Source organism: Camellia sinensis, chromosome 5, assembly GCF_055761805.1.
Source record: "Camellia sinensis isolate YWXY chromosome 5, ASM5576180v1, whole genome shotgun sequence".
NCBI lineage: Eukaryota > Viridiplantae > Streptophyta > Magnoliopsida > Ericales > Theaceae > Camellia > Camellia sinensis.
Genome location: NC_138965.1, coordinates 191941152 through 191953098, shown reverse-complemented (window position 1 = coordinate 191953098; position 11947 = coordinate 191941152). Strand labels below are relative to the sequence as shown.

General features: G+C 32.9%; 1 protein-coding gene across 2 annotated transcripts; it reads right to left on the bottom strand.

Annotated features, from left to right (window-relative positions):
* Window positions 1–820: 820 nt before the first annotated feature.
* On the bottom strand, window positions 821–10950 carry LOC114298463 (ACD11 homolog protein). 2 transcript variants are annotated; one of them, XR_014330741.1, is made up of 6 exons: window positions 10674–10923; window positions 10344–10572; window positions 2865–3037; window positions 2340–2521; window positions 2088–2233; window positions 821–1306 (listed from the first exon to the last, which is right to left on the bottom strand). XR_014330741.1 is itself a non-coding variant. In XM_082870932.1 (5 exons), exons 1-5 carry the CDS (start codon window positions 10721–10723, stop codon window positions 1200–1202), a joined length of 705 nt encoding a protein of 234 aa, XP_082727058.1. In that variant the 5' UTR covers window positions 10724–10950; the 3' UTR covers window positions 821–1199. The 2 variants fall into 2 exon arrangements, 1 of the variants encoding a protein (XP_082727058.1); XM_082870932.1 differs by lacking the exon at window positions 2340–2521 and having other exon boundaries at window positions 10674–10950.
* Window positions 10951–11947: the final 997 nt, after the last annotated feature.

Below are 11947 nucleotides of genomic sequence, written 5' to 3'. Positions count from 1 at the left end.
AAGGGAACGGGGTCGGGGGGCTGGAAAATGTATCACCGTCTCCGGCTCGAAAATCATCGGAGATTCATTTTCAAATACCATCTCCGACCCGTTGGGGATATTTTTTGGGAAAAAACTGCTCTAATCAGGGCGGTGGGAGGGGGTCCCCGTCGAGCCGGTTCAAATTGCCATCCCTAACGACTATGGTGACCGTAGTTGGGTAGGGTTATAAGTTCTATCTTTTTTAATAACTTGATTTAAGGGTACATTGATTAAAAAAAAAATTAAAATTAAAATTAAATTTAGGATATCCAACCAAATTTTTAGACACTCCCAATGGAGAATATGAGACAGAAAAATCAAGGAATACATTTGATATTTTTGCCAACATATAAATACTATTTTTGTAGATGTACATATTTAATTGATAAAATCTATAATTGATCTAAACATTCTTTTATATTTTACTCATAATTTTAAGATTTTTCCTTTCAAGCCTGAGCTTGGCTCATTTATGTAATAGGCTTGAAATTTTCAAATATTTGATGAGTCGAAAAACCAAGCTCGAACACCTAAAAGTTCAGCTCAGCTAGACACGTTTGCAACCCTAAATTGCACATGAACCACATTAGAAGGGATAAAAGTGACCTTACAAGCCTGAATAATAACAAGGGTAGGCTTTAGAAAAGTAGGAACTTTTATTCTGCAGTAGCACAGATACTGACTGGAATGCATAATTTTCACATCATGATGAATATTCAGTTTAGGATACTTCCCTGTTGTAGTTAGATAAGTGAATGTCCACTTTTGATTTGGCAAAAATTGCCAAGAGACATCATGATTCAGCCGACAATTGACGTACAGGAATCTATTGTATAGTAGAACTTCCCTATGTGGTAATATTTCATGTACAAGCAAAAGAATCAACCGGGTAAAGAAGAAAAAAAAAATGAAGAAAAGAAAAAGAATAATTGTACATATCCCCTAAAACTGTTGCTGTAAATAATATATGGTAACACAACTCCTGCTATCTACACTAAGACTGCTCGGCAACAACCAGCATGAAGTACCCAAGTTCATCGAGCAAAAGCAAGTCCCAAGTGGTCAAAACTTAATTGGCTTCAGAGAATGAATGATCAAAATGCAGGATGAACTTGGCAGCTGCTGTGTGCACAAGAGGTCTGCCTCTCATCTAACAGTTCCCCAGAACGGATAAAAAGTTACCAATCTAAGCTGATGTTCCTTGAAACATACAGCTTATCTATGTATTCTATAACTGGGAGTGAGGCTTTGATATACCTTCTCATTTCCTTTTCAGCCGACTCATCTGTGACAAGAATGATATTATCAGTTGAAATCACAAAATTACAATTTCAATTTTCATCAAACATAACATGAATTATGACGATTGCATTGTGTATTGCTTGTTCCATATAAAAGAGTTTTCTGAAGATTTCTTGTTGCCAAGTGTTTAAACTTTGCACAGGGTATTTCTGTCAAAAGAAATAATAGTTCTTTGGAAAGATAAAAATCAGCTTTGATTTCTTTTCCCAATTATCATTTTAAATGTATAAAAACTGTCAACAAGCATATGGAGAAATTGAGAACATCAATAATTTTAGAATACACTATTCATCTGATAAGTATAATCAATTTGAATGTTGTAAACACCACAAGTTTTACGACATGCTGGTATAAACTTCTAGATAGCATCTTTTCATTTTTCTCAACGGCCCCATTTGGTGCTTCGAAACGTAGGGGGAAGGGAAAAGGAAAAATTTGATATTAGTGATGTTGTTTATACAACACTTCAACAAACACAATCTCATTAGTGTTTTCATCCATCTTAACTTCCTTAAGTATTTAAAAGTAATAACTATAGACCCATTAGTCAATAATTTCCACACACAGTATTCATATTTACTGTGGCATGCTTTATCAATGATTATTAATACTGTCAACATGTTTTGGTGTGCTCATTTACTTCGGCTCCGGTACTAGTAAAGGGCCTAATTTGTGGAATTTAATTCAAAACTTTAACAATGGTCCAGGTCAAATTATGACACAAAACCATATCACTTCTGCCTATAAAGGGATCACAATCTCACCATTTTCATTTAGCTTCAGCAGCAGTTGTTCCCTCGTTGGGAGAGCACACATTCCAGCATAAACTGCTGTCCTGACTGCCCATGTATGGTATGGTGCACAAACTTGTGCATAAGCTGCTGAGGCTGCTTCTTTTAAAGAGCAATACCTAACAGAAACACAAAAAATAAATCAAATAAATGAGATTTTGTTGCCAAGGAGAAACAAAAGCAAAGATTGCAATAAATCAGATAAATGATGACAGAGTCGGAAACCATCAACAAAATAATTCAAGAACTAGAGTTGATCTTTGAGTCTAGTAAGACCAAATGCTTCTTGAATATGAAGTTTCTTGGCATGCTTTGCATGTGTGTTTTCGTTCATTAATATGTTGTCTGTGTCCTTGCCTTTAGCTTGAGATGGGAATAGCAGGCAGATGCAAAACAGGAATAGAGCACTGAAATATTTAAACTCATTGAATTAATTAGATTGTACAACTTGTTTCAGAAAATATCTTTATGGATTTATGATTCATCTAAAGCAGACTAAACATAAAGTGACAAAACACAAAGAAAGAAAAGAATGACAGCAAGAGAGTAGATAATCTGGTAACACACTACTCAATGTCCAAAACCAAAGATTCTTTATTACATCTAGTGGAGCAATAATATGCATCATCAAAGCACATATTGTATCAACGAGCCTGAATAGGAGGACATAAATTTTTCCAAATAACAAGTGCCAGGAAACATTTTAGTAGATGTGAGAGAAGGAAGATACTATAAAAGAGAGGAACATACTCTGAAGACAAAAAATTTTCGAATATAGCTCTGATGAGGTCGAGACCCTGCCTAACTCTGCGTAGATTACGTGAAAGGCTTCCTTGTGTTCTCACTGTGTCATTTTTGACATCAACGTCAAGTACGTTATTTAAAGTGCCATACATATTTGACGCTTCCACAAGATCACGCACCTGGAAGTGTCAATCAAAGCATTAGATCCAATGAGCATTTTTAGATTGGAAATTAACAGGGAGAAGTAACAAACTTTGGATTGAAATACACAAGGAATCCATCTTTGCATTATATTTATGTAAATATGGCATTTCACCTTTAGAAGGCAAGTTAAATAGCAATTACAAGTACATGTACATTATATTTATGTGGGGCTTTTCTCAAAATAAGCCAAAATACCAAGTTATTTCTCAAACTAGGCCTAGTTTCGACGGATTTCCCAAAATAAGCTAAAGCGTGGTTACAAATCACCCTTTCACCGTTTTTGTGGCCCTACTGTGAAAAATTTGTAAAATCGTAAAAGTATGGTTACAAACCACGCTTTTAAAGAAATTTGATTTATACAAAAAGCGTGGTTAGAAATTTTTACTTTTAACTGATAGCATGAATAATTTTTTAAATAATTTTTACTTTTACTTTTAACCACACTTTTAAATAATTTTTTTTTTCCAGAAAGCGTGGTTAGAAACCATACTTTTAGAGAATAATTTACTTTTAACAAAAAAAAGTGTTTTGGAACCACATTTTTAGCTGATAGCATGAATTGTTTATTTTGTTTAAACAATTTTGGAACCACTTTGGAACCATGCTTTACTATTGTTTAAAAATTTATGAACCACGCTTTACTATTGTTTAAAAATTTATGTATAAATTATTTATGATTGGTGGAATTCAATTTATGATAATTTATTTATAATTATTTATACATAAAATTTTTAAAAAATAAATAGCATGAATTGTTTAAAAAATAAATTATCTAATTTCACCATGTGAAATATTTAGTAAAATATTTGGTAAAACATTTGGGGTCCCTAGAATTACTCAGAAAAAAAAAAAATAGGTACACACCTAACCTTTGACATAGTATACAAAATGATTGTTCCGAGACTTAAACTCATAATCTCAAAGATTATTAGACTAAGATTTTATCATTGAATCAATGATCGCTGCTTATGACTTTAAAAATATAAAAGCAAAAAAGAATATGAAAAAATATAAATTAAATTTTTGCTTAATTTACCTTATTATTTTGTTTTTTTAAATTTTTATTTAAATTTATAATTCAAATATAATTTAAAAGAAATCGATGATGGACAAAAATAAAATATAATTTATTTTATTTTTCGTCGATGATCGATGAAAAAATATAATTTATTTTTGTCCGAAAATAAATGAGATCATCGATTAATATAATTTATTTTTTGTCCAAAAAATATAATTTATTTTTGTCCATCATTGATCTCTTTTAAATTATATTTGAATTATAAATTTAAATAAAAATTAAAAAAAAAACAAAATAATAAGGTAAATTAAGCAAAAATTTAATCAAAATAAATTTTTAAACAATAGTAAAGCGTGGTTCCAAAATTGTTTATACAAAATAAACAATTCATGCTGTCAGCTAAAAACATGGTTCCAAAACACGTTTTTTTGTTAAAAGCAAATTATTTTCTAAAAGCGTGGTTTGTAACCATGTTTTTTTAATTAAAAGCGTGGTTTGTAACCACGCTTTTACGATTTTACAAATTTTCCACGGTAGGGCCACAAAAACGGTGAAAGTGTGGTTTGTAACCACGCTTTAGCTTATTTTGGGAAATCCGTCGAAACTAGGCCCAGTTTGGGAAATAACTTGGTATTTTGGCTTATTTTGGGAAAAGCCCCTATTTATGTACATATAACTATTTCATTACAGGCACAAATAGCAATTTCTTCATTTCAGCAGATTGAAGGCACTATCACTGTCTATATGTTTTGAATAAAGCCATATTTTCCAGATGTCTGTTGGCCTGTCTAATTTTCAAGTGGTTCAAAGAGACTTACTAGTGGCATTTCCCTTCTTCACCCTCAACGTTGCTACATTGGGCATGCTGCCACCCTATGGGAATCTATGTCTACATCCCACTGTGGCTGATCATATGCAAAAACCAGGTAAGCATAATAAATATCTGCAAGTCAGATGGCACCTCCTCACCCTTCTAGGGTGGGAAGGAAGAAACACGTCGCATGAATTGCTAACTCAAGATATCACCACAGAAATAGTGTAGATGGAGCAAGCATGCAAGCTACACAGTTGACTGAAACACCCAACTATAGTTTTATTCTCTTTATCCTTATTGGGGTTTGAGTTAGTCTTGGAGTGTAGTTTTGCCTGAGGATCCGATATCAGGGCTTCTAGCATTTTCACTCATCCACATAGCTTGAAGTTGAGATGGAAGATGCACATCAGGATGGCTGAGCTCTTACAAGCTGGTAACATTATTGATTAAACTTTTCACCTCCATTGTGGTTTCTATGTAAAAAGGTAGATTACACTATTTTTTAATTACAATGGGTCTACATATACACATGATTTTTATTGCATGAATACATACAAAAAATAAAATAAAGTGGTAAAATAAATCCGATAATAAAAAATACTTCTCTTTTTTCCACCACCATTTTTTAATTACCATTTTCTTTTCTCAAGTACATCATTTCTCTTGTCTCTCTTATCTATGTCGAAAGTTAGCCATTGATTTCTCTGATCTCTCTACAAAAGTAACCTTTGATTTAAAGAATTCTCTAGATTCCTGTAAGTCCCATTCAAAAAAATCTCTCTTTCTCATTCCTTTTTTCTTCCCAAACTCTTATCTATATCTAATCTAATCTCATCCCCTCATCTCTCTCACACCCATCCCTCCATCTCGAATGAAGTTTCCTCTCTCACACTCATCCCCCTTCTCTCATAGTTGACAACCATCACGTGATACTCCTCTCTCACACAATTTCTTTCCTCTCACCATCACACCCCTCTTCCACACGAAATTTCTTTTCTCACACCGTATTCTGTCTCTGTCTCTCTCTAATTGAGTAAGTCCGTGTGCAGTTTTCGAGTTTCTTGTCGAAGGCCGGTCACCAAAGAGCGCTATTGACTAGAAACTTTTGCGTTTGGTGGGTCATGGAGTTGATTTAAGATCATATTTGATTTCTGAGTATTGTTTTTCATTTTCATTTTATATTTTCTTTTTTGTGGGTTTGTATTTTTTTTTATTTTCATTGGAGATTGTGGTAGTTTCTGGTGAGTGATTGTTTATTGGAGAAATTGATGAGAGAGAGAGGAAGAGAGATTAGATCACCAAAATCCCCCGTTTTGGTACTGTTTTGTTTGTTTTGTTTTGTTTTGTTTTTTTTTTGTGTGTTTGTATTTATGTGGAAATCTGGGATTTTTTTGGTTCAATTGCTAAATTTGGATTTTTGGTTGTTTTTGATAATTTTTTCAGTAAGTTTTTTTGTGCTTGTTGTCTGTGGGGGTTAATTTTGATGGGAAAAGGATGGAAGGGAGAGAATGTGGTTGTGTGAATCTGACGTGGCAGATTTGGCAATGCCAAACCTTGTGCCAAATTTGGTACAAGATTTAGCATTGCGCTGTTTTGGCACAAGATATCAAACCACTGGAGAGGATAAAAGTGCAACTCTTGCTAAATTTTAGCAATAGCAGCCCAAATGGCTGACTGGTGGAAATGCTCTTACATTAGTGACACAATTGCCCTCCACAATGTGCAAGCAAGCTCCCAAACCACATAAGCTAATGCACGTAACTTAGAGAAGCTAGCCACATGGTATATCAATTTTGAGGAAAATGCTTCACAACAAGGGTTTTCAGCTAGTTATCTAAATACCCACATAATAATGACATGCTAATGGCTCCTTTCAAATTAGAATCAACATTGTCTTCATTTCAAAATATGATACAAAATTGTAAGAAAAAGCACACCATTTCTCCCAAGAGGAAGCTTGTGGTTGAATGTTCTGTTCGTATAACATTGCTCAAAAAATTTCCATGTCCACTTATCATTTTCTTCTACCTCCTAGTCTGCAATTACCAGAACATGATATTTTGTGCTGTCAATGAGACGCATTGTGAAGCCCTAGAATAGCAATCCTGTATATCTATATTATTATCTATTATTTTATTATATTATATAAAGCGTACATTTGAGTTGATATGAACTGTCACGTTTTTTTGTTTTTCTAAAAATGCCCCTGATATACAATAACTACCGCATTCAACAACTGCTTCATCAAAGTGTTTAAAATTACCAAAAGTTTCATCATCAATCAAATCACACCTCATTCATCAAACTATTCAAAGACATATGTTGGAACAATCTTCTGTGTGAATTAAATAAATTGAAATTAAATCAAACAAAATAAAATAAATAACTTACAGAATTTGTTTTACCGAACCGAATGAATATTTAAAGACCAAATCGAGTGTGTGACACTCTGTCCTTAAGACAGATTCGCCCTGCTACGGTGCTTACGATTAAGTAGCGTCTATCTCTCAGGATACAATGATCTTCACAAATTTGTAATAGCACTTCAAATAAATTTATCCGACAAACTAGAATCTTATGTTCTATACTCTCTTTAATTTTCTCTAAAACTAGAATGAAGAATAAATAATGCAAAGGAGCAAAATAGGAAGGAAACAAAGAAATTTCAGATAATTTCAGGATGTCAAAACTATTGGACTGTGCTGGAATATATAGGGCCGAACAGGTGTGATATAAACCTGGAACAGATATGAGTTTAAACCGAACAGGTGCAACACTGTTTCAAACAGATATAATTTGAATTTCAAACAGATTCACAGCAGTTACAGAACTAAATCTGTCTGGGAAAACAGTCCGAAACTGCTGGGCAGTTTTGGCAGTTAAGACCTGGACACAAATTTTGGAAAAACTTTGAATTCAAATTTAATTTGAAATACAAATAATTTTTTATGAGAATTTTTTGAAAAAATTCAAATAAATTTTGTTCAAAAAATTAATGTTAGAACCGACCCGACCCACAACCCACACTCACCCCCGGCTCTGTCGGCGGCGGCGCACGTGTGTGGTGGTTTGGACTAAGGTTCAATTTGTCCGTAACTCCTCTCTTTTACAAACTTGGGGTGCCCCTTGGGGCCCAACCCAAGTTAGTACACCAAGAGCTTCTATCCCCACAAAAGCTCTCTTACAGTTTCAATGTGAGACTAGCTTTACAAAGAAACCCACATTTAAATCTTTTAATGTCCAATTTCACGAACCCGAAAACGACGTCAACTTCCCATTCACTCATAAATGGTTTTGATGAACCGTTTTCACCGTATGACTTACCAAGCGGCACAGAACATACCAACTCTTCGGACCCATCCCAAAAGATGTTTGGGGCCCACTCAATTTTGAGCTCAAAGATGGTCCAAAATAAGCCTATATAAAACCATTTTTCCAACAATCTCCCACATGAATGGAATTGGATGGAGAGAAAATGCAACAATATGATCTAATTACAGAGAGTACAGAAATTGAAAATATTCTGCAAAGGATAGGTAGTTTTTGGCTTTGAACCTTCCCTTGTGAGACACTATCGGATTTACTAGCTAACCAGTGAACATGATGTCTTAAGATTGTTGGAATAATCTTCTGTGTAAATAAAATAAATTGAAACTAAATCAAACAAAATAAAATAAATAACTTACAGAATTTGTTTTACCGAACCGAATGAATATTTAAAGACCAAGTTGAGTGTGTGACACTCTGTCTCTAAGACAGATTCGCCTCGCTACGGTGCTTACGATTAAATGGCGTCTATCTCCCAGAATACAATGATCTTCACAAATTTGTAGTAGCACTTCAAACAAATTTGTCTGGCGAACTAGAACCTTGTATTCTATACTTTCTTTCATTTTCTCTAAAACTAGAATGAAGAATAAATAATGCAAATCGGCAAAATAGGAAGGAAACAAAGAAATTTCAGATAATTTTAGGATGCCAAAACTGTTGGACTGTGCTGGAATATATAAGGCCGAACAGGTGTGATATAAACCTAGAACAGATATGAGTTTAAACCGAACAGGTGCAACACTGTTTCAAACAGATATAATTTGAATTTCAAACAGATTCACAGCAGTTACAGAACTGAACCTGTCTGGGAAAACAGTCCGAAACTGTTGGGCAGTTTCGACAGTTAAGACCTGTTTTTTAAAATCAGTTTCGAAGAACTTCTCTAGCTTCTCACCGTGATTTACTGGTACTGTCACAACACGAGAGGAGGTTGGCGCAATTGCAGCCACCACACTAGTACTTGTTTGAACATTTGTTTCAGTAGCCATGAATTCTAAATTATAAAACAAAATTATATTTAGAATTTATACTACACAAAAAATTAATCCAAACTCACATAATTAAATTCTGTAAAAATAAAAGAAACAAGAACGTAACTTTTATTTTTCAATTAATTTGAAAATAAAATAAAATTTTATTTAACCAAATTAATTCCACAGAGAAAATTAATTTTCAGTAACACTTCAATAATTAAAAAAAAAAACGAATTTATTTTTAATTAATGAACACTCAGAAATTATTTAAGAAAACCAAAATTAATTTTTGACAAACTTCACAAATAAATATTCTGAATTGTTAATGACACTAGTATATTAGTACTCGTTGTCAAAAAAAATAGATAGTATATTACTACTATCTGTCAAACAGTATATTACTACTATTTGTTTTCCAACCACAATATTATTTTGTAAAATCACAGAAAATAATTTTTGTAAGAAGAAGAAATAGAAATGGAAACAAACGAAAAATTCTGTAAACAGAATAATTCGAATTTGTCTTAAGATTGAGGAAGAGACACAAATTTTGGAAAAAAATTGAATTCAAATTTAATTTGAAATACAAATAATTTCCTACAAGAATTTTTTGAAAAAATTCAAATAAATTTTGTTCAAAAAATTAATGTTAGAACCAACTCGATCCACAACCGCGCCCGGCTCGGTCGGACGGCGGCGCGCGCAACTCCTCCCTTCTACAAACTTGGGGTGCCTCTTGAGGCTCAACCCAAGTTAGTACACCAAGAGCTTATATCCTTACAAAAAGCTCTCTTAAAGTTTCAACGTGGGACTAGCTTTACAAAGAAACCTACATTTAAATCTTTAAATGTCTAATTTCACAAATCCGAAAACGATGTCAACTTTTCATTCACTCATAAATGGTTTTGACTAACCGTCTTTACCGTGTGACTTACCAAGCGACAAGGAACACATGATCTCTTCGGATCCACCCCAAAACACATTTGGAGCCCACTCAATTTTGAATTCAAAGATGACCCAAAATAAGCCTATATAAAACAATTTTTCCAACAATATATAACTGTGAAATTATATGAACACATGTATGTATGCTTGTATAATTATATGAACTATGTATACATGATGAAGAGGGAAGGGAATTAGACCTTGGAGCAGTATTCCAACTCGGCGAATTTGAAGGCGATGCCAAGGGAGCCGAAGAGGACGGAGACGAGAGAACAGGCATCGCAAAAGGGCTTCAAACGGAGGTCGTAGGAGCGGCTAGACTTCACCGATTTAGACAGTTCCTCGAACGCCACCGCCACGGTGGAGAGAGGCGTTCCGTTGGCTGCGTCTTTGAAGCTCGCATCTTTCTCATCCATGGCGGTTATCGTCCTTCATAATCATAAACAACAACAACAAAATGTTCACATTTGCAAATTATTATCATTAATTTCTATAAATAAAAAAAGAAAAATTCAGAGATAGAGACTCACTTTTGATTGTAATCGATGTCTCTTCTGTTGAAAAGAAAATGAAACGCCATTGATTTGTTTCTGGGTTTGAAAAGGTCGATGCCTGTGTAATGAAAACCCAATTTCCAATTTCCAATTTCCACAGAGAGAGAGAGAGAGAGGAGGGGAAGAAGGTTGTGTAATGGTTGTGTTAAAGGAAGAGAGGTAGACAATTCTACTTTCGCGCCAACCCGTCAACGACCGTGTCGTGACGGAAGGAAGGTTCTCTGATCTTTTCAAATTTATAGGGTTAAATGACAAATAACTTGTTTACATTATAAATTATTTTATATAATTTTAAAAATTATATTCTGTGTTTCCAAATTTCTAATCATATTATAAATAAAATACATTACAAATTAATTAATAAATTTTAATAATGTTATAAATATATTTTAATTAATAATTTAAATAATTTTATTATCATATATAAAAGAATAGTTAGGAGTTTACTTTTTTCATTAATTTTATTAAATAAAAATTTTTTAATAATTTTTTTTATAATTTTTAAAATTATAAAAAATAATTCGTAATTTTTAAAATTATAAAAAATAATTCGTATTTTTATAATTTACTCAATTTTTAATGATTATTTTTTTGCGTTCACATTTGACGTCAATTTCTATGCTTCACATTGTCGTCAATTTCCATGCTTCACATTGTTGTGCTAGGCCTCTAAGCATTTGACCCTGGCAAAAGTGGATTCCACTGTCTCCAATTGGTCACGAATTTATATCGATAATTCAAATTATTTAATATATAAAATTTATTAAGTATTTTATTTTTATAAAAAATTTTATTGATTGGATATTAGTAGTCACTTGATCAGATATATTTGTTTAATAATTTATTTTTAAATTGCAGGTACTGTTGATACAAATTTAGTATGATCAAGTGACTGTCAATATCCGATCAATTTAATTTTTTGTAAAGATGAAGTATTCAATGAATCCTAAATATTCAACGATGTGAATTATTGATATGAATTCCGTAGTGGGCCTACGAAACCCACCAGTACACTCCAGTTCGATTTTTCAAACTAAAGAGAAGTCTGAACCGGTAAAAATATCTCACACAGTATGGTATAAAACACATAATTAATTGATTCATTTAAGTGTGATAATCAAGATTATATCCTTATATTATTGATTGTGTTGTGGGATTAAGAGAAGAGTTGTGGCATATAAATAAAAATGATACATAATGATGTATCAAATTTTGATTTTATCAATTTTAAACAAAAGATCTATTATCAG